The sequence below is a fragment of the Mya arenaria genome, chromosome 4, assembly GCF_026914265.1.
Source record: "Mya arenaria isolate MELC-2E11 chromosome 4, ASM2691426v1".
NCBI classification, from domain to species: domain Eukaryota; kingdom Metazoa; phylum Mollusca; class Bivalvia; order Myida; family Myidae; genus Mya; species Mya arenaria.
The window spans coordinates 39156715-39181307 of record NC_069125.1 but is presented as its reverse complement, the minus strand read 5'-3'; the positions used below and the strand labels follow the sequence as shown (position 1 = coordinate 39181307).

The window sequence follows — 24593 nt, the reverse complement described above, 5'->3', positions numbered from 1 at the left end:
ATTGATGTTAGATTTATAAGAGAAACAGCCGAATCCATATTAATTTGTTTACCAGACCCTTCAGCCTGTTTATATTCGTCTCCGGTATTACCGTATCCTCCCATGTCATTTTTTGCTAAAATCCAGACTTCAGAGTTTTGGGACACCCACATATTGTGGTCTTGGAATATTGTGAATGCTTTAACACCCAGTCAATGAATTTTAGTCAATGTGAATAAATATGTAACGCATCGTTGCATACATAATTCAATGTGAGCAATGTAATATACTAAAATAATAGGTCCTTATCAAAATATGCTATACGTGTCTCAGAGAAATGAACAGGTTTTATGGAGTACAAAATGGACAAAAAACAGATTATGACTCATTCTAGGTTAGTAAATATCATCTTTTTAGGTCATAAAGTCAGTGGACCACGCAGGATAGTCGGTATAACGGTGTCGGGGGCATCTATTAAGGTCGACATAAAACTCCAGTGACCGAACGAGCGTTCGTTGTGAGGTTTATTCCACACGTCTTCGCATAGTTTCTAAATGCCTGAGGCGTTATTTTTGTTGTTATATAAGGCTAGTATAAGATACATATGGCTAGTATGTGGTTATTAGAATATGTATGTACACATGCGTAATGTATATAAAAATACCAGAAGGCCATGTTATCATCAGTTAATAGATACAGTTTGAGCATCAAATTAATATGTAAAAGGGTGCATTTTTTTTCTAATTTTAATACAGTAGCAAAGGCTGAAGAAAAAAGCAAGTACTGTTAAACTCAGAACCATGCATGTCGTACGTGAAGGGTTTTATTGTTGTTATTTTTTCGAACAACATAACTGACATTTACAGGCACAAATTGATACTCTTATGATTACGTTTTAATGTGTCTGAAAGCGACGTGCCAAAACTTCCCTCTCCAAGAATAATTACTCGTAACTTCCAAACTTTTGATGATATCTATGTGTTTATCAACTTGTCTGTAGGGGTGCTTATTGCCGCCTAATTACAACGCTGTTTTTGTTTCCATCTGATGAGTTTGCCTCGGAAATACTACTGCTTAAGTATTTTATGATACAAAAATAGGTTTCTTGTTTATTATTGTCGTTTTCTTTGAATAGTCTGGATAACTACTTACGTTTAACAGACAAATAAACTTAATTACTAGTTCTGACAAAATAAGGAATACGTAAATAATAAACAAGAAACCATTTTGTATCATTAAAGATTAAGCTATATTACAGAAGCATCTTAAGTAAAATGTTTACCATTTCCTTAAATTCAACAATTTCCTTATCTGTTCTACTAGTATTTCACTCATACTAAGTGTTATTGATAGTGTTTATTCTGCAATAAAAATATGGAAACTTAACATTTTTTAAAAATAGAAACTCAATTTGAAAGAAGTATTTTTTCAAGAAATAAAACAGTTCCAAATTTTGCACTTAAGTTCAAGTATGTTAAATATCTTAAGAGGCTTCTGAAATACGAACCCAGTAGAATTTAAATATCGAACAGCGTGGGTCAGTCTGGACACCGTTTGGTCAGTCTTTTTCAGTCAACTAAGACCTTATCAGGACGAACAATCTTGCTCAACTTATATCGTTAGGCTAGACTGGACGAACAGTCGTGTTGAACCGATATCGTTAGCCTAGAATGGACGAACACTCTTGTTCAACCAATATCGATAGCCTTGACAGGACGAACACTCTCGTTCAACCAATATCGTTAGTCTAGACTGGACGAACAAGCTTGATCAGCCAATAACTATAAGTCTAGACGAACAATTCTTGTTGAACCAATTACGTGCACCTAGCCTGGGCGATCAATTCTGTTGCACCCAGTCTGGACGATCAATTATTTTGCGTCTAGCCTGGATGATCAATTCTGTTCCACCTTTAGCCTGGGCGATCCATTCTATTGCACCTAGTCTGGACGATCAATTCTGTTGCACCTAGTCTGGGCGATCCATTCTGTTGCACCTAGTATGGACGATCAATTCTGTTGCACCTAGTCTGGGCGATCCATTCTGTTGCACCTAGTCTGGACGATCAATTCTGTTGCACCTAGCCTGGACGATGCATTAGGTTACACCTAGCTTTGATGATCAATTTTGTTGCTACTAGCCTGGACGATGCATTAGGTTACACCTAGCTTTGACGATCAATTCTGTTGCACCTAGCCTAGACGATCAACCGTTTTATCATTTGATTTTGTTGCTGGAAGGGAGTTCGTCGTAATCTTATATAAAATTGTGCACCAGCAGTTGAGATTTTACAAACAGATTTCAAAATCATCGGGAGAATAACAATAGTTTTGTTTTAGACGAATATGAGCCCATAAACGCAACAAATCATGACATCAAAAGATACTTCAAAAGTAATCATTAGATCCAATCACTTAATTAACGTACTTGACGTACTGTTTTTAATTGCTCCCATTACACATAAGCGGGACATAATTTGTACGAATGAGGGTCGAGAGATACAAAACAGGAACGAACATCCTGCACGGGACAACTCAACCCACACAAAAACGATGGTGAAAAGTGCGAGATTGAAATTCTGCGGTTAACCAATATACACGTTCGAATGATAAACATCCATCCATGCATACAATGATTTGAGGAGGTGGTACTTTTAATATGAAACGTTGTGCATATTGTTACTATCGAGGGTTCTTAACCTGTTTTAAGTCCTACCTTTTTATTATTCATTTATGTTAAAAACACTAACATCAGGCCTAAATGTCTGTTTCGGGTAACCCGACCCTACCTATAAAAACGAGCCGACCCTAACTATTTTTTTCCTTTCTGAGCAAAAAAATATTCGTTTGCGAATAGAGAGTTACGAAGGGCGGATAGATGCAGATTTTAATCAGAATTATTGTTCATATGATAAAACAAAGTCAGGCAATGACAGTAATGTAGGAAAGACTGCCATGTGCAAGAAAACACGACAGATTTTGAAAATAAATAAATAAAAAAAATATAAAAAAATCCCTACCTACCCTACCTAAAAAAATTTGGAAGGTTACCCTAAACAAACATTTTTTTTTGGCCTCAATACAAACATGGTACATCATACCTTGCAAAATAAAGCACGTATTGGCTTGTACGCCTACTAGTATTTTAAATAAGGAGTATGCATGCCTTTTGAACATGATTAATAGGTTAATGAAACATGTCCATATTCATTGCTACTGTCATATTGCAAAGTCTATAGTCATCAATTTTGCACGCCGCTTTTACTCTCGTAATTTCTTCGTTTTGCTTATGACGGATTAAGAATAAGATAACTCGGGGATCAAAGTAAAACATAGTTTTATAGTTTATTACAAATGCATAACGGCCTTAGACCCATGTCATGAGTATACACCAATGATATACATTGCATATATAATATACAAACATCAAGCAATCAATCAAACTAAAACACATACCTGCCTGCTTTAAATGAAGTGCGGGTTTTAAACTCGCTTTAGCACGTAGTACGAACCAATCGAGGAAATGTTTTATGAACTTCTTATTCTGATCATACAGACATTAAATTTTGACTATGGGTACAGTTTCGCAAACCAATAAGGATTGTTTTTGAATGACATATGCATTGACCTTTTGACCTACTTCCTTAGTTTTGAAGTTACAAAGTTCATCATTGAAGTTTTGACAATGTATACATTTATTGCATGCACATGTTTATATTGTCCTTAATTGACCCTGAATCTGACCTGTTACCTACTTTTTAAGCTACAGCAATGAACAGCAATGAAATTTGCACATAATGTTTAAACAGTTTTGTTAACAATTAGTGATGTTCCGATGATCGATTATAATCGAAAATCGATTGGTTGGGCCTGAAATCGGCGACAATCGATAGTATTTTGTTATAATCGATTATCAAAATATATATATATAGATTAGTAAATGTTCAGATGTTATATTTAACAAAATGGCTGATGAAAGCCACAATGAGCAAGAAAAATGAACTATTTTTTTATACAACAACACTTAATAACTTCAATCATAGACATAAGGTGTATGCATATAATGATTAAGAGTTTCTTACTGTACATGAATAAAACTACAACTCGGGTACTATCTAGTATTTTAAAAACCGATTGTACTATCGATAATCGGTTTCTTAAGTGGAACCAATCATCGAAAGTAAAATTGCAACCGATTTGCACGTAATGTTTAAACAGTTTTGTTAACAATGTTCATAATTGCTGTCCTTGTGTGAACTTTTTCGTAAAGTAAACTTTTTTTAAATCTTCTCAATCAAATTGAAAAATATAAAACTGTTACTCAGAGGAGCGCTTTAGGACCATCAAGATTTGAAATATTACGTGATTATAAGATACATACGATACTAAAGATAGCCCTGAGGAAGAACCCTGCATGTGTACAGATAAGCCCAGTAGATATCGGCCTCTTCATGCAGTGTTCTGAGCAGCTCGTAGCATCTTCTCGTCCCAGGGCGATCGTTCGTTTGATCTATTTTGTTCCTGTAGACTACTTGGTCTTAGTCACGCCCTTCAAAACAAATGTTTATCTCATCTGGAATTCCTGAACATCTTGTCTTGAAATGATGATTGCCTTGAGATATATGTGGTAAAGTCGTCTGTTGTGTTAGAATGAATGAACCCCTGGAGCTTTCTGGCCGTGTTTATGTCAGATAGGGAACTAGAATTTAACAAAATCAAGGCTGTATAGACTGATGCATGCCCCTGTGGTTACATTGTATTATTAAAGTAATGAGTCGAGGTGCTCTTGTAAATGTTTTATGAGTACCCAGATCATTTGTTCGCACATGGAGTTTTTATATTTGAAACAAACATGCCACTAGCGGTGCCAAGAGGGGGGTACCCTCAGCCCCCCCCCCCTCATCCCCAAACTGTCCCAGTGAACATATGTTAATATCCCCCAAACCACAAGCCTATAAGGAGTGGGAGCGTAGAGTTGCGCCCCAAGGTGCGCTTTCCTTTTGCGTCAAATTCTGGTGCTGCACCTGCATGCCTTTAAATATTTATATATAAATACATTATATAACATTCTAAAAGATGAATTCATACGCTTTTACGAACCGTAGCATGATATTTGATCATGAAAACAGTCATCATGCCCTTTAATACGTTCAAGTATTTTCGGAAACGGCATTTCAATATCCACAAAGAAGGAAACAAGTCCACTGATTCAGTGTATTGAAGTCAAATCCCTAAGTTTCTGCAGTCATTAGTCATTTTAGTTAGAACCATCGTCGGCAACCGCGTTACATTTCCGTTACACTTCATAATATGTTTACCATTATGATTTGTAACGAAAAATGTACCGTGGTTTCCGACGACGAGTTAGAACTTGAAAATGGAAACAATATTTTGGTTTTATTTGAGTCCCTTGGAGTTATGATACAGGTTGAAATTTAAACATGGTTTCGTTGAACAAATACACGTTATAATAAGTTTTACTGTATAATAATCATTAAACAGTACATATATTGTATACTAGAAATCTTGCTCTATTATGAGAACGTTGCTTCTGATTTAGATAATTATATATAATCAAAATAGCTTGTGTTTTCCTGAAAATTCCGTTAAATAGTCTAGCGACCTTTATAGCATACCTTGATGTTTTATATGCATAGGACTGTTTTTAATATCGAAATGATTGGAAAATAGCTTTTCATGTTTGTATTTATTGCGGCTTTTTATTACTCATCTCTCCTATATAGAACACTATAACAACATACCTGGACTATAAACTGAACCCAAATTGATATCTAGGGCAATTTTATTGTATTCAATCATCAGTCGTCATTTAGAAGACATGAACTGATCTGAAATGCAATATTCTTCTACATGACTTGTATACATGTTGTATCTAAATATCTGAATTTGCTGAACAAGCATTTCGTATTAAAGTAACTTGTCGCAGATCCAGTTTGCTGGCACCCATTCTCTGCATATTTTGGCTTATGCTAAAGCTTTTAAGACTTTGTGCATATGGTTCCGTACGAAAAATATGACGTTAATTCAACTAGCTCAATACGAATTAGCTTTTTATCAGTGCATACTATTTAGGCAGTTTTAATTGAGGTGAATCTGTCAGTACAAGTATAGTTCGAACGTTTTACCAGTTAGCTAGAACACTGAGATCATTAATACTCCCAGCATACCTGATCCTAGCTCTAACGCTTGACAATCAATGATATTTATTATTCGGTGTCTTGGCGACACGTTGGAGAAATATATACCAACAGTGCTCCAGTCAAGATTTGAAATGGGCGGGGTGCTAGGGTCAATTTATTGTGCGAATGTTTTAACAACTGTTTTAGTTTGTTATGAATATCTGAGCTGTTTCTTTACTTTAGTGTAAAAAGTATATATATTTTTCATTTTTATACGTTTTTCCGAACACTATATCCAATAAATATCAAATATAGTTCAAACCTGTAAGAGAAACTTGGTTGTATACAATTGGTTAAACAATCATCAAAGGCGGCTGTGTCAAACAAAAGGGGACAGCATGGCATAGTAAAAAGGCAGCAGGATGAAGGAAAAGGGCTGCAGCGCCCCCCCCCCCTTGTCTCCTGCTGTTCATGCCTAGATAGAGCAATGTACCTGTGCACGAGAATCGATTGTTTTATAGCTTTAGTGGTCTCTTTAGCCTCATGTATAGTAATTGATGTATATAAAACCGGTTCTCTGCTAGAAAAACGTGTCGCTATTCATGCACACACTCGCAGGTTCATAAATAAATAATATTTTAATGATCTAACAAATTGCATTGTGGTCTCTCAAATGTGACTAAATTTGTGATCTAAATGAGCATTATAACCATGCATGCAACGCTTGAACTGAGCCATTCCCTATATTTGCCTTTTCATACATTGCAGTGAACGTTTGAACATTTAACGTCTACTTGAGTATACTTCATGATGCTCGTTAACATACCACAACAATACTCGTTCTACGATCGGCCGTCCCAATACTAAAACGATTTTAAGTCGTAATTTCAAATAAATCTTTTATCCGTACAATTTTCACTAATGACAAAACAGCGAATTTCCACAACATCGTGTTAATTTTCAATGTTGGCTGCAGTTGAATTCAGACAAATATTTTGCAAAATAATAAAACTACAGTCGAACCCCGTTGGCTCGAACTCGCTTGGCTCGAATCCTCGTTGGCTCGAATTGGATCTTAAGGACCGATTTCTTTATAATGAAGTTAAGCATTTCCGCTGGCTCGAATTTTCCGAGGCTTGAGGTACTTTCACCGGTCCCTGGGAATTCGAGCCAACGGGGTTCAACTGTATTTGCTCGGTGTATTTCAATTTAGGACTTAAATCGACTAGGATCTTAATTGGAACGGCCCTAGTCCAAATATTTGTACGTTGACGGATTTTTTTTTAGATTTTTGATATGGCAAATCCTTCACGTACAAATTGTTTAGTATCAAAAGTGGGTAGTTGTTCCGATCAGGATTCCGGGTTAAAGCATATATAGCGTCTATAAACTATCATAAAAACAAGAAATATTACCAGATAATGTGATTTTATATTAGTTCCGTACACAAAAAATAAATATCCAACTTATAATTATGAGTTTGACGGCTTTTCTTCATTTCATTCTGTCAAAACATAAGGATATATACATGAAGGGCACCTGCAAGGGTTCAGGGCACAGTTTTAAATCGCTCGGAACATTTCGGCCATGGCCGAGTTGTTACGATTGCATAACGAGGTCTATCTCGAAGCTTTGTCGGAGGAGGCCGAGTTATTACGATTGTATCGAGTTGTTCCCCCATTCGGAACTCCTCGGCCATTTTATCGAAAACAACCTCGGATGTATGCCGGTACATCAGTTGAAGTAGTCCGTAAATTTTTGAATAATATCATTAATTAAATGTAGTGTTTAAGAGTTGTATTCATTGCTCTCAGTTTAAATTGATTGCCAGTGAAGTGTATTATTGCAAACATGATTAAGATTCCCAAGAGTTAAGTCATAAAGTTTAACAACTAATTCAGATTACTACGCGATCTATTTGCAGCGGACTTAAACGTAACACATTTTGAGTATGTAAACCGTCCAAATACATCCGAGGTTGTTTTTGAAAATAATGGCCGAGGAGCTCCGAATGGTTGTTCCCCTTCGCATAATTGTTGTCTGTGTCAGTCAACTTTCGTTTTATTGGAAAGGTAAACAACTTGTTTTAATGCATTAAATGCTTGTTTAGTGCAAAGTAACATTTCACTTAATATGAATATAAACTCTTTATGATCAATTTTAACCATAAAATACTTCACTTAAAACAATTTCAATATTTTTAAAACACCCCCGTTTTTTGCACATTCCCGTTTAGACCTTAGGGATTGGAAGAATCCCGTATAACACGTCTATTATTTTAGACTAGTAACGGCCCCAGGAACATAGGAGATTCCGAAGAAGTGGCGACGCATTTTTGGTCGTATGTGCTGAGCGCTATGTAATTGGTGTTTTAGGTTCAACATTTGACCAGAAGAGACATTTGTCATGGATTTGTCCATTATATTATCAAACAAACATAAATGTTGTACTAATTATTCGGACAAGATTTACCAATTTTATCAACTGATAGTCAGCCTGCGTTTTCTGGCGCTCATGTCTCAGCCTATGAATATTAAGTATCCACTGACCGAGATTACGAGATAAGTAACAGTCTATTGATTATATCGACGTCCATGTACACAGCAAATCGATGGCACAACACAATCATTCATGACGTCACATCCAGGCTGAGTCACAGCTCGCTGGGGCACGACGCGCGACCAGCATTGAGACGCTTGTAGACACCTTATTGTCACCCGATCTCCGGTTATTGGCGTTACCTGGTATTAGTGAGGATCGATGCTGGAGCGTTTTTATCAGTGATCCGTCATTGTAAAGCTGTTGCTATGAATTAATCATGTTAACATACGAAGCTATTGTAGCATGCATGTAGAATCATTCAATAAATCTGAAGACTTAGAGTAAATTATTACTAGCAGGAAAAGCATGTCACGAAGTTTCGATTTTGAGAAACGGAAGAAATTGTTGCAGAGAGAAATAGGGAAGATCTTGCATTCAGTTTAATACGTTCATATGAACTGAAAGCCTTTGTATGTTTCAGATGATATCCATATTCATGGTTAAAAGAGAAAAAGTATTGATCGTAAATTTTCCCTACAAATAGTCCAATGTTCAATTCAATTTCGTCCCGGGACCCGCTATGGTAATTCTGCAAATGGCTTCTAACTTATAGCCTTGCGTGTTGACGATGGAAGCATGCAATAAAACAAAACTTTTAGGACGATTGAAGGAAGTGATTGATGGTTTGTAATGGTAACTCTGTGAATTACTTCATGTTAGAATGTACAGTGTTCAAGCCAGAATTTGAAAAGGGCAGGGTATTAGGTTGGAAAGGGCAGGGTATTAGGTTGGAAAGGGCAGGGTATTAGGTTGGAAAGGGCAGGGTATTAGGTTGGAAAGGGCAGGGTATTAGGTTGAAAAGGGCAGGGTATTAGGTTGAAAAGGGCAGGGTATTAGGTTGAAAAGGGCAGGGTATTAGGTTGGAAAGGGCAGGGTATTAGGTTGGAAAGGGCAGGGTATTAGGTTGGAAAGGGCAGGGTATTAGGTTGGAAAGGGCAGGGTATTAGGTTGGAAAGGGCAGGGTATTAGGTTGAATAGGGCAGGGTATTAGGTTGGAAAGGGCAGGGTATTAGGTTGGAAAGGGCAGGGTATTAGGTTGAAAAGGGCAGGGTATTAGGTTGGAAAGGGCAGGGTATTAGGTTGGAAAGGGCAGGGTATTAGGTTGGAAATGGCAGGGTATTAGGTTGGAAAGGGCAGGGTATTAGGTTGGAAAGGGCAGGGTATTAGGTTGAAAAGGGCAGGGTATTAGGTTGGAAATGGCAGGGTATTAGGTTGGAAAGGGCACTTTTGATGAGCATTGATTAAGCCTTTATATGGCACTTGCATGGGCCAATGTTCATTGTGTAGGTGTTCTAACTACTTATTTCTGAAAATTGACTCAAACAAAAGACTATAGCAGAGTGTAGTTAATAGACAACATGTTGCTGGAAAAGGACAGCGGGGTGCCTCACCCTGCTATTTAAGCCAAGCTGGAGCACTGGAATGTACATGTCATTTCGGTCATTTGCGAGTTTATAACGCAGACACTGCAATTGTACTAGTGACCAGATATGTGGCTGTACCATGCCACTCACTTGTCAACCTTGTATGTCGTACTTTAGACTTTAAAACATCCTTATACGATGACTGTTTGTGCTCTTACGATAAGGCAAATGTACTGTAGCGACACTAAATGGCAAAAAAACGTGTGTATAATATTTACATGATGCATTGTTTGTTCACTAGATAGATAACTTGTTTATTTTTAGTTCTAGTATGTTGTTATAAATTATGCGTGCATCGTTTGGCAATGATTGGCAGTTACTCGACGAGTTGTTATGTGAGGTCGCCCAAATAGTCCATAAGACAGAGTTAATGCAAATAAATGAAGTGTTATTCGCTAGACAAAGGATAATAAGGTCAATGGTCAAAGGCCAAGGTCACGCTAACAGATCAATTATTGTACTATTCTGAAAACATGCCGTGCTTGCACTCGAAACACAGTCCTGCTCAGCAGAACTTTCAAAATACAGTTTTAAATTATCAACTTGTTTAAACGGTCTCATTGAAACTCTGTGGCACGTAGAATACCAAGGTCACATGCTCCAGGTCAAGGTCACACAGTCTCTTAAACTTATATGTGATATTTGATCAGGCATAAATTCAGTTAAAGCGCGTTATACATGTTCTCACAAGAGCTCGAAATATATGGTGAAAAAAAAACGTATTTTGTTATTTAGTTTCATTTGGACGGCAGTGCATACTCTGTCAAAGGTAGTATTGAAAACTCTGCGCCGTTGATAAAAGACTCAAAGACCGGTACTGCTTAACAAGTTCATTGTAAATAAGCCGACAAAATAGATTCATTATGCAAACAGTCTCAATAACCATTAATGAATTAGCAAATTACGTGGCGTTATTGTTCGCTCGATATGTTAACTGCCTAGAATGATAATGTACCCATTTATAACGCCGCCCTGTTTCATCTCGCCGCTACAAAGGCCGTTTAAGCTTCTCTTTGTAACTGATAAATCTCTTTGAATCGTTGTCATATGTTTTATGTATGTTGAACAAAACGAAACTACGCGACATACAACATGGGAAAAACATTCCTGTTTCTCGTTGACATGTATACATGAATGAAATAGAACTGTTTCAAAAATAATGTACAGAAATGGAACTGATTCCAAAATTATGTGAAGAATGTACCTGATTCCAATTTAATGTAAGATTCGGACCTGATTCCATAATTATATAAGTAATGAGGCTGATTCTAAAATTACGTAAAAAATGGACATGATTCTAGCATTATGTCAAAAATGGAATTAATTCCAAAATTATGCCAGAAATGGAGCTGATTCCAAAATTGTGTAATCAACGTAAATAAAATGATGGAGCTGATTCCCATGCATGTCCATGTAGACTTGTAGTAACAAATAACCAAACATTCACATAAACCTGGCGCGCTTTCGCTACAGTTTGTGAGTAGTCGTGCAGAATTTTGTCACAAGGGGAGACCCGGAGTTGTACTGTCTCCCATCGAAAAATAAGCCTTTTTCTGTAATTAATTTGTTTGGTAATGCACATTTCACTCCTAATATCACATTCGCTTACTCAACGTTATTTGATACTTCTCTCCTGAGTCTCTTCGCCTGTTTAGTCTTAGGAATTTTGTCAGTGTTTAATTATGGGAAAATAAGTTGGCTGTCTATGTACATGGCATTGCATTGTAGTTTATAAATATGTGAAACATACGACCTCGGAATGTTGCAGACAGATCCCAAAACCTAGAGTTACCCGATGTTTCGAGTGACCCATATATTATAGATTTCAATTTTAACTACTAGTATATATTAAACTGTTGCGTGTATTCCATCGAACGATTTTCATTTTAAGGTATAATTAAAAAACTATGTATTCATTCTAACGTCCTTTTCTGTAGTTTTCTTACGGGCAGACATCCAGCAAATAATTGGCCCGAATTGGTTAACTACTATATATACTGGTAGCGGCCCGAATTGGTTAACTACTATATATACTGGTAGCTTGTAAATGCATGAAACAAACGCCATTTTTAAAGTATTTATGCCAAACCTAAGAATTGAGCATTTTCCTGACGTCCATTTGTGTACATATTTTTCAGTTGTTGGGCTGCGCCATCCTCGGTGTGGGCATCTGGGTTCGAGTGGATGAGAACTTCGGCAAATATGTTAACAACAGCGACCACTTCGACTTTCTTTACACAGGTACACCCTTTTCAAAAATAAAATAGTCTAGGTTCTTGTATTGTCATGTCCTTGGTGTATTCATTGTCGGCGGCGATGTCGATGTCGTCAAATGCGCACGTTTTGCTGTCACTCAGAAACCGTTATTTAAGATTTGTAATTTGCGTAGAATGTGACTTCTAGCAATAAACAAACATGTACCAAGTTTCTCCATTTCTGTTTAGTAACTTATTTTTATATACTTTCAGGGGCGTATTTATTCATAGTAGCGGGTATTCTGATCATGGTCGTGGGGTTCCTCGGATGTTGTGGCGCGATCAGAGAGAACCAATGCATGCTGGGACTGGTAAGGAAATGACGTCATCTTGTGACGTCACTCTCATACTCAAGTTTATTAAGTGATGTTTAGAACAGCAACTAATTACGTCAAATCACACACGTCCGAACCGGATTAAAACTAGAGAACAAGTGAGAAAGGCGCCAACATAAAGAAGGGCGGACAATTAAACATTCGGCGCTGAGAAAGAGTACCCTCCCTTAATAATTATAAAATTTCCTCAAGATTTGTCAAATGATAGTTTTCATTGATTATTCTTGCAATAATATAGTTCAGTCCATAGATACCGCCAATTAAGCTGTTTTCCCATACCGCTCATAATAATTGGGATTTTTTGTTTCTTATAACATACGATCTTGTTTTTGTCTTAAAATCGCGGCGTAATTGAGGGTTTTCCCAATGCCTAGCTTGTTGTAATAGCTGTCTGCAGTAGTTTCTTATGAATCAGCTTACAACGCATTGTTCGACAGTGCCAACAGTACATCATTGTTGGTTTAAGAAATGTTGCTTTTGTATTGAATATATTGACATTCAATTCCTGGATGATTTCCAGTTTGTATGTATGTCTGTCTTTATTTATATAATATTGATCTTTATTTTCGAAAACATGTCATTATTGGTTTCCCATCAAAGTTAAGGCTGTGTTTATTTCAGACCAGTGAGTGTATTATAGATCGCTCCTTGAATTTCATGGAGCAATGCAAATTATTCCGACTGTGGAGATACTGTTTAGTTCTGTCCGCATTTGAAATTTGCATAACAAATGTCATTTCTTTCGATTCATGAAGGTGAATCGCGATGGAGTTTGGACCTGTCCTTATTTTATAGTATTTAATGTTTTCTAAATGTGAAAATGTATGACTGTAGTTCGCATATCTATCATATGAAGTTTATCTTGATAATATCGTGCATGCTTGATATATTTTTTATATTATATCAGTCAACGTCCCAGTTACGTTAAGAATTCACCACTGTTCCCTGAAAAAAAACAACGGTCAAAGACTATAGTCTGTTAACTTATGTGTTATTTGAACGGACACAGATAACTCGTTGTTGTGTACGCTGTGGAATGCAGTATGTAAATCTGCATTCGTATCTAGATTCATTAAATGGGTGAGGTCTTTTGCGCAATCAATGTGGTGACTGGGTGTGTGGTGGCGGTGTTTCGATTTACATTTGTTTGCAGCTGTTTGCCTTCCACGCGAGATGTCGTGGTTTTAAAATGAAGTGTTTGTCGTGGGTTCAAAATGGAGTGTTAGTCATCGTGAACCCTTGAAACTCCCACCTCTCGAAAAATGTGAAGGCTTCTTGATCCTGATTCAATTTGCCCCCCTCCCCATGAAGACAGCTACACCCCTAGGCTACCCCTTTCGTATGGACACCATGACTCGTATACACTTTTAGAACTCAGCCTTCGTAGTTGAGATAAACTCTTTTTAGTTTTTTTAATCTAGATTAAACTACACTTAAATTTTAAGTCTTGATAGATGTTTTTTTTTTGTCTTTTTCAGTTTTTCGCTCTTCTGTTCATCATCTTCGTAATTCTGCTGGGTTCCGGAATCTGGGCCGTTGTCGCAAAAGAGCAGGTGAGGGATGATCATTTTTACATGTAAACGCCTATTTTATCCCCCGCAAAGTCGATGATTCTTTTCAAATGAGTTTACCTGCATCTGTTTATATTAAATCATCGTTAGTATAGACAACTCTTGATAGCAGCTAAATCGAAATATTACCGCAGTTACATGACCTGTTTTATTAATAAGCCAGAGGCTCCTTACGGGGAACGAGATATTCTTGTAAAACGATACCATAACGTCGGCTATAGTATGTTTTGTATAGACGTTGGTTTAACGTCGGCTATAGTATGTTTTGTATAGACGTTGGTTTAACGTCGGCTATAGTATGTTTTGTATAGACGATGGTTTAACGTCGGCTATAGTATGTTTTGTATAGACGATGGTTTAACGTCGGCTATAGTATGTTTTGTATAGACGTTGGTTTAACGTCGGCTATAGTATGTTTTGTATAGACGTTTGTTTCAATAACGAAGTATTAAATGATGATTTGTATAGAAGTTCGCTTCGATAACTACTTTTTTTTTAAAATGTTGCCTAAAATAAACCACAGGGGCAGGGTGCGTTGTTTTTTACACAATACTTTGACAATGTCCCCCCACCCCTCATTTTTTATTCTAAAACTCCCATGCTTATTAATATTGATTTGGGAACTGTTACTTATGATAACTTATTTATTTATTTTAATCGGGGAGGGGCGTGGTTAAAAGGGTGCGTCAAAACAACGCTGCCTGCCCCTGTGCATTTAACAGGAAGAATATCTTCATATCATTACAAATATTAAACACTGGTCAAAGATACTACTTAACTGGTTAAAAATCTTAGTTCGAATAAATGTGTTTAAAGAAGTTTTGAACAATTTTAGACAACAATTAAACTGGTTACAGATCATTATTTCAATATCACTGATAAGCGATGTTTTCGCTAAATTCTTACAGGTTAAAGATATCGTCAATAAGGCTCTACAGGACGGGGTAGACCACTATTTCGACCAAAACTCCTCGTCTAAGGAATTCATGGACATAGTCCAAACAGACGTAAGTAATTTTCTGACCAATGCAGTCGAATCTTCACAACAACAAAAAAGAATTGTTATTATGTATAAGTAAAAAAACCCAGCAAATTACATCATGAAAACTTGACTACTTCGAAAGTAACAATGAAATGAAGATTTTTAGTTTTGTAACTTGTGGCTTTACTCAGACTTGAGATCGTTTGTAATCATGGCCCCGAACCCATAGTGTGAAACTCTGACTCGAGACGTAAATCACAGGGCTTCCGTTAAAGGAAGTTTGAAAGTATATTACTCCCTAGAAATGGTGGGTTAAAATTTCTAAAATTGATTCCTTGGAAGTACAAAAACTTCCATAATTTTGAAGAAAACTTCCAAAGTTGAAAGCTTGGAAGTTCAAAATATCAAAACCTTTTGTCAATATTACTTTTATAGTACTAATTCAATCAGTTTAAGTGTTTTTAAGTAAAATGAATTATAATAATACAAGTTAAAGTGCAAATTATTTTATTTTAAATATATTTGTTGAAAAATAGTTGAAAAAGATATTATATTATGGAGACTTTAAAACTTCCATATTTCAGTGTAAAACTTCCAAAAGTGATTGACAGGAAGTTCATACTTCCAGTTTCAAATTCTTAATGGAAGCCGTGCATCATTAAGGGCCCTGTACCACTTCTTGCACTGCCACCTGTTTACAAAGTAGGAAAACACGCTTTTAAGCCCGTGGCCTTGGAAATTAATAAGTTGAATATATTTTTTAAGGATGCACTCTTACTCACAACTAAGCAGTACCATAATTGATACAATTGTTTTAATTTAACGAAAAGGACGAATAAATATCGAAAACGATGGTTCTTATGAATGATACCGTGTTTAAATTGAAAGAAAGATGGTGAAAACACGGTATTTCTAACTTTTGAGACACAGATAGTTGAACTGTAAATCTTTAAGGACTCACCAGTCATTAAATAGTTGTGCGTTTTCATCTATTAAATACACGGTAACAATCTTGTTATAAGTTATTAATAATTCCCATAAATGCATTATTTAGTAACAAATAAAAGGTTTATAACTCAAAAGTTATGTATTGTTATACATATGTATGTATTGATTCTATATACAAGAGTCACTTTAACGTGCTTCAATTTCAGTTCCAATGTTGTGGAGCGACGAAGGGGGCGGAAGATTATGGCATTAAGTTTACCATGGTACCCACTTGTGAGGGTCTCATCAAAGTAGGTATTTTAAAATAAAAATAAAAATCAGGAATTCCTCAAAATTACAAGGTTCATAACTTTAAATTCTTTGTGTTTTTATGTTTTTTAATAAAAATGATGTCATTCGGTTTTTAAACCCGACACATCGTTATGTCTTCGGACTGCAGAAATGAATTTTCAGTTTGAAGAAGAACCCCATATACGCTTTTTTGGCGTATATTGTGACCCCTAAGGGCCCTTATACGTGTACACAGCCTATCATCACACACGGCCCATCAAAAGAACTCAAGATGGGTTCTTTATATTTACGCAGATTAAAGCTTGTGAGGTCCAACATTTGCTGAAGCCCCACCCCCATTAAACAGTACATGTAACTCACCAAACCAAAATATCACTTAAGTACTGTAGCATATACAGTACAGGCCGAAGGTTTTGATTACGACGGAAAGAAGTATAGCTTCAGAAACATTGATTATTGCTTTCACAATGCTGTTTTTTTCTGTCTCCAGCCATGCAACAACGAGCTGTTTAACTTTGTGAAGGAAAACCTTGTCATTATCGCCGGCGTCTCCATTGGTATCGCCGTCATTCTGGTAGGTATATTACCTATATACGTATGTAAGTGGGTACGTATAATAAGCCATTGTATGGCTGCTGTTTAATGATGTCGTACAACTAAATGCTGGAAAGAAAGACATTGGCCTCATGTTTCCTTGATAGGTGTTGTAGGTATTACTTCCGTCATTCATATCTTCTTATAATGAAACTCTCTTTAAACCCTTTCAAAAGTGTCGAGTACAGCCCCACAACCAATATTTGTCGAAATTGATTAATGCGGTTTAGTCTATAAAGAGTTCTCTATGGTATTTTAATACTTAGAAGCTTATAATAATATGCTTATTATGGGTATAAAGACTAACGACTGTGTATATTAGTTATTTGTTGAAATCATGAGTATGCAAAGATAGATGTTTATGACTATGTACTTGTTATATTTTCACATCAAAGAAATTTATGACTATGTTTGTTATTTGTCCACATCATAGAAGTAGTTGACTATATACTCGGTATTTGTCTACACCATAGACGTATTTGACTATATACTCGGTATTTGTCCACACCATAGACGTATTTGACTATATACTCGTTATCTGTCCACATCATAGAAGTATACGACTAAATACTCGTTATTGTCCACACCATTGAAGTATACGACTATATACTCCTTATTGTCCACACCATAAAAGTATATATGACTATATACTGGTTATTTGTCCACACCATAGAAGTATATGACTATATACTCGTTATTTGTCCACACCATAGAAGTATACGACTATATACTCGTTATTGTCCACACCATAGAAATATACGACTATATACTCGTTATTGTCCACACCGTAGAAGTATACGACTATATACTCGTTATTTGTCCACACCGTAGAAGTATACGACTATATACTCGTTATTTGTCCACACCATAGAAGTATACGACTATATACTCGTTATTGTCCACACCATAGAAATATACGACTATATACTCGTTATTTGTCCACACCATAGAAGTATACGACTATATACTCGTTATTTGTCCACATCATTGAATAATATGACTATATACTCCTTATTTGTCCACATCATAGAAATATACGACTATATACTCGTTATTGTCCACACCATAGAAGTATATGACTATATACTCGTTATTTGTCCACACCATAGAAGTATACGACTATATACTCGTTATTGTCCACACCATAAAAATATACCACTATATACTCGTTATTGTCCACACCATAGAAATATACGACTATATACTCGTTATTTGTCCACATCATTGAATAATATGACTATATACTCCTTATTTGTCCACATCATAGAAATATACGACTATATACTCGTTATTGTCCACACCATAGAAGTATACGACTATATACTCGTTATTTGTCCACATCATTGAATAATATGACTATATACTCGTTATTTGTCCACATCATAGAAGTATACGACTATATACTCGTTATTTGTCCACATCATTGAATAATATGACTATATACTCCTTATTTGTCCACATCATAGAAATATATGACTATATACTCGTTATACATCGATCCGACCTGTCAATCAAACTAATCATTATTGACCAATGAGAAAGCTGCAAATTATTCACCGAGTCCCGTCCGCCATCTTTACCCACAAACACAGCAGCGATAACTGTTTACAACCGGACATTTTATTGAAGTTTTAAGACTGATTTGTGAAAATGGTTAAACGATGCGGATGGGGAATATGTTATGCAGATTAAGGTATCCGGAGGGACTAAATGGAGGCCGATTTAAACGATTTCCGACCTATAATCCGATATTGAGAAGTGCAAATGCTGGATTAAAGCCTGTGGACGGCCACAAGAGAAACTGAATGTCAACAGGATAAACAAGCACGAAGATGTCTGCTCGAAGGTTAGTAAATTAAAATTTGGTTTTATGGTAAAACGATCAAAATACAATCATTTCAATTATAATTCTGAATTCTGCAAATCATGCCAAATGTTTATTTTGTTTACTTTCTTGTGTCCTAAATATTGACCTCCATATGGAGATCATGCTAGTTGACAGTTTCCATCAGGTTATGAATGTGTCAAGTTTAAACTACTGTTTTATTGTATAATATGTATAATATGTTACTGACTGGCATTGTGGAGTCTTGTCACACTAATTATATTTTATATTTTACTATTATGCATATTTAAGCACTTTCGTGGAGGAAATGGACCATCTAAAGAGTATCCTGACCCACCATCAGCTGATGGCTGGAGAATAACATCTTCAAGAAAACTCCCCACAAAGCGGTCACTTGGAAAGGAAACTTATGGCAGCATTTATACACAAAATGCAAGTGTATGCATTTAATACAAGATATCACATGCCTGTGCGTTAGAGTTTTATTTATCTTTATGGAGTGCGCGGAAGACTTGAATAATATGTACCATGTAGGATAAATTGCAAAACTGAGACTGTATTATTTCTATTTATACTATTTCTACTCATTTTTAAAATGCCACTGTTCCTTTTTCAATACAAAACAACAGCATTATAGTTACATATATTTTAATTCAAGTATTTTGTATGTTACAGAAAAGAACACTCAAAAGAACTGAAGAAAACATTATTACACGGAAATTACACAGTTTTTTGTGTGTGTAAATTTGCATATAAATATATCAACATAACAATAATTTCTTTCAGAGAAAAGCTGGTCCAGGATCCTGCAGACACTGTACCAGGAGTAGAAACACAGACCGAATGTCCATGTGAGTGAAACCAACACTCTAACAATGCCTATGATCTTGTTGTCAGTTCTGTTTTACTTGGGTCTTCACAGGTTGTGTGGTATTTAACGGTGTGAACTCTTTCGGTAAATCAATAGGTGCTGCATTTCAAACAGAGGTATTCCCACACTCTTGAGAAATGGTAGGAGTCAGTTTTAAACATCTTGTCTTAAGTGTAAAATTTATTATGCATTTATTTTCAGGGACGTCACCTTTGGATGTTTGCACTTACCGCTCAAAATGCTTCCCTAAAAGAACAGTTGTCACAAAAAGAAGTCCAAGTTGAAGAATAACAGTCTGCACTTTCATCAAAGTGTTGTGAAATTCAGATTTTAAAGCAACTGGTGGGAATTTAAACAAACTGTAAATGTCGATATAGTTCTGCTCAAAGAAGCATTAGTTAAAATTTGTTTAAATATTATACAGGAATCATATGATTTTATTTCTGCTTCTTTGATATAATTGAATAACTGTTAGTTTATTCATGTTTGGAATAAAGCATTGTAAAGTGAATTGTGTGTTTGTAGTTCATTTATTTAATTAGATTTAAAATTTGTAAACTTGGTCTGTGTATCTATCTGGCAAAGGACAGGTTTCCTTTTCCGACTGTGCTACTATGATTTGGTTCACTGGAACTGGCTTGATCTTTAATCCCTTTGGCACATTCCATTGTTGGGGAATACTTGTGTAACTTTGTTGATCAGGAACATGGGTAAAGTTGTGCAACTTGAGTTCCTGAAGTGACTTGATTAAGCCAACCACGTGTGAACAATGACCGCTCAATCTATAAAAAAAATGAAAACAGAGATTGTTGACAAGTTATCAAAACAAAAGCATGATATCATGCTGTGAAATTGGCATGTGTTTATCCTACACTGACCCATGAAGTATCATTTGACTTTCCAGATGTTAAATGTCTAATACGAGGCAGTAACTAGAAATATGAAAACCAATAAATTGAAATACAACATACAGTATCTTACTTCTTTCTCTACTCGACGACTTGAAAATATTTTTTTCGCATTCCGTATTACGGCATGAAATGTAAAAGACATGGCGATCCAAAATTGCTTATAATTCACAATGTATATTTAAGAATAAAATTACTAGTAAAATAATATTTGTTAAATACAATTGGAAATTCACATACCCTGGTTTTCATGAGCAATACCTATATAGTATGGAATCCCTCTCCACATCGACACTTAACATATGATGCTTGTCGTTTTTTCTCATTGAAGGCCAGCATCTCGCGGTAACATGGCAGATATTTCCTCTTCCAAAACTTTAATGTCATGAATATAACCATGTAGAAAGTAATTTAATCCCTTTTTTTACACCTTTCCCGATAATTTGGCTTGATCTGGTAAATATTTAACTGATATATTGTCCGAAATCTTCGCGAGAGAATCGGATTCTGATGCTATCGTAGCAGCGCGTGAGCCGCCATTTTGAATTTACGCTTGGGGCGCATAGTAACAATATCTAAGGGGGCGGAGCTTATCTTGGCATCTCGGATCGATGTATTTGTCCACACCATAGAAGTATACGACTATATACTCGTTATTTGTCCACATCATTGAATAATATGACTATATACTCCTTATTTGTCCACATCATAGAAATATACGACTATATACTCGTTATTGTCCACACCATAGAAGTATATGACTATATACGCGTTATTGTCCACACCGTAGAAGTATACGACTATATACTCGTTATTTGTTCACATCATAGAAATATATGACTATATACACGTTATTGTCCACACCGTAGAAGTATACGACTATATACTCGTTATTTGTTCACATCATAGAAATATATGACTATATACACGTTATTGTCCACACCGTAGAAGTATACGACTATATACTCGTTATTTGTTCACATCATAGAAATATATGACTATATACACGTTATTGTCCACACCATAGAAGTATACGACTATACTCGTTATTTGTCCACATCATAGAAATATATGACTATATACACGTTATTGTCCACACCATAGAAGTAAACGACTATATACTCGTTATTTGTCCACACCATAGAAATATACGACTAAATACACGTTATTGTCCACACCATAGCAGTATACGACTATACACTCGTTATTTGTCCAAACCATAGATATATACGACTATACATTCGTTATTTGTCCACACCATAGAAGGATATGACTATACACTCGTACTTTGTCCACACCATTGAAGTATAAGACTATATACTCGTTATTGGCCACACCATAGAAGTATACGACTATATACTCGTTATTGGCCACACCATAGAAGTATACGACTATATACTCGTTATTGTCCACACCATAGATGTATACGACTATATACTCGTTATTGTCCACACCATAGAAGTATACGACTATATACTCGTTATTGGCCACACCATAGAAGTATATATGACTATTCACTGGGTATTGTCCACACCATAGAAGTATTTGACTATCTACTCGGTAGTTGTCCACACCATAAAAGTATTTGACTATATACTCGTTATTTGTTCACACCATAGAAGTATACGACTATATACTCGTTATTTGTCCACACCATAGAAGTATACGACTATATACTCGTTATTGTCCACACCATAGAAGTATACGACTATATACTCGTTATTGTCCACACCATAGAAATATAAGACTATATACTCGTTATTTGTCCACACCATAGACGTATAAGACTATATACTCGTTATTGTCCACACCATAGAAATATATGACTATACACTCGTTATTCTTCACACGTTATTTGTCCTCATCATAGAAGTATTTGACTATATACTCGTTGTTTGTCCACACCATAGGAGTTTATACTATATACTTGTTTTGTGTCCAAATCATAGAAATGTACGACTTTATACTCGTTATTGTCCACATCATAAAAATATACCACTATAGAAGTATACCACTATATACTCGTTATTGTCCACATCATAGAAATATACCACTATATACTCGTTATTTGTCCACATCATAGAAATATACCACTATATACTCGTTATTTGTCCACATCATAGAAATATACCACTATATACTCGTTATTTGTCCACATCATAGAAATATACCACTATATACTCGTTATTGTCCACACCATAGAAGTATACGACTATATACTCGTTATTTGTCCACATCATAGAAGTATACGACTATATACTCGTTATTGTCCACATCATAGAAGTATACGACTATATACTCATTATTGTCCACACCATAGAAGTATACGACTATATACTCGTTATTGTCCACACCATAATACGACTATATACTCGTTATTGCCCACACCATAGAAATATACCACTATATACTCGTTATTTGTCCACACCATAGAAGTATACGACTATATACTCGTTATTGTCCACACCATAGAAATATACCACTATATACTCGTTATTGTCCACATCATAGAAGTATACGACTATATACTCGTTATTTGTCCACATCATAGAAATATACCACTATATACTCGTTATTTGTCCACACCATAGAAGTATACGACTATATACTCGTTATTGTCCACACCATAGAAGTATACGACTATATACTCGTTATTGTCCACACCATAGAAGTATACGACTATATACACGTTATTGTCCACACCATAAAGTATACGACTATATACTCGTTATTGTCCACACCACAGAAGTATACGACTATATACTCGTTATTGTCCACACCATAGAAGTATACGACTATATACTCGTTATTGTCCACACCATAGAAGTATAAGACTATATACTCGTTATTGTCCACACCATAGAAATATACGACTATATACTCGTTTTTTGTCCACACCATAGAAATATACGACTATATACTGTTGTTTTTTTTGTCCACACCATAGAAATATACGACTATATACTCGTTTTTTGTCCACACCATAGAAATATACGACTATATACTGGTTTTTTGTCCACACCATAGAAATACGACTATATACTCGTTATTTGTCTTCTATATACTCGTTATTGTCCTCATCGTAGAAATATACGACTATATACTTGTTATTGTCCTCATCGTAGAAATATACGACTATATACTTGTTATTGTCCACATCGTAGAAGTATACGACTATATACTCGTTATTTGTCCACGTCGTAGAAGTGTATGACTATATACTCGTCATGTGTCCACGTCGTAGAAGTATATGACTATATACTCGTTATTTGTTCACATCGTAGAAGTTTATGACTATATACTTGTTATATTTTGCAGATCCTGGGTATGATCTTCTCCATGATCCTATGCTGTGCTCTCCGGGACTCTCAGGTATAAACCTGCGACCATCAGGTACTTTATCGTATTGAAACCGGATTTTAGTCCGAAATTTGCTGAGGAATTTACAATGAAGTGAAATAAAATCTTGGAGAAATATGACATATATGTACCAGTTAAAGTGCTGAGAGTTTAAATAATATGTGTATGTATGTACATATTCTGCAAATGTAATGGAACATGAGAAATCAAGGGTTGAAAAGAAAGTTAATAAAATATGAGTCTGTGAATGGAAACATGCTGCTTATTCATTAAGACGTCCTTTATTCTTGTTACAGCATGAGATATCCCTTTAAATGTCTGATATGAATACATGGAAAAGGGACGATTTTGCCAAAATTTAAAGTGACACTCTTATTCAAAATCAATACATACACATGTCTAACAAACATCAATTTTGACTGATAAACCTTTGAGTACTTACTAAATAATGCATTCATGGAAAATATTAATTACTGATAACAAGATTGT

At 35.6% G+C, this 24593-nt stretch overlaps 1 protein-coding gene and 1 long non-coding RNA gene across 4 annotated transcripts in view; both read left to right on the top strand.

Moving 5' to 3' along the window:
* LOC128231440 (CD9 antigen-like) overlaps positions 1 to 24593 on the top strand; it is a 29082-nt gene that overhangs the window by 1308 nt on the left and 3181 nt on the right. Inside the window, exons 2-8 of one of the 2 annotated variants that reach the window (XM_052944270.1) lie at positions 12282 to 12384; positions 12612 to 12709; positions 14212 to 14286; positions 15213 to 15311; positions 16441 to 16524; positions 17016 to 17099; positions 24063 to 24137. In XM_052944270.1, coding sequence (XP_052800230.1) covers positions 12282 to 12384; positions 12612 to 12709; positions 14212 to 14286; positions 15213 to 15311; positions 16441 to 16524; positions 17016 to 17099; positions 24063 to 24122 — 603 coding nt within the window. In that variant the 3' untranslated portion in view covers positions 24123 to 24137. The remainder of the gene's footprint in view (positions 1 to 12281; positions 12385 to 12611; positions 12710 to 14211; positions 14287 to 15212; positions 15312 to 16440; positions 16525 to 17015; positions 17100 to 24062; positions 24138 to 24593) is intronic. The other variant, XM_052944269.1, reaches the window with a different exon arrangement.
* Positions 18617 to 20421, top strand: LOC128231441 (uncharacterized). Of its 2 annotated transcripts, none has more exons than XR_008260374.1 (4): positions 18617 to 18965; positions 19257 to 19403; positions 19752 to 19816; positions 20038 to 20421. It is a non-coding gene; the product is annotated as an uncharacterized LOC128231441 (long non-coding RNA). The 2 variants fall into 2 exon arrangements; XR_008260373.1 differs by having other exon boundaries at positions 19257 to 19434.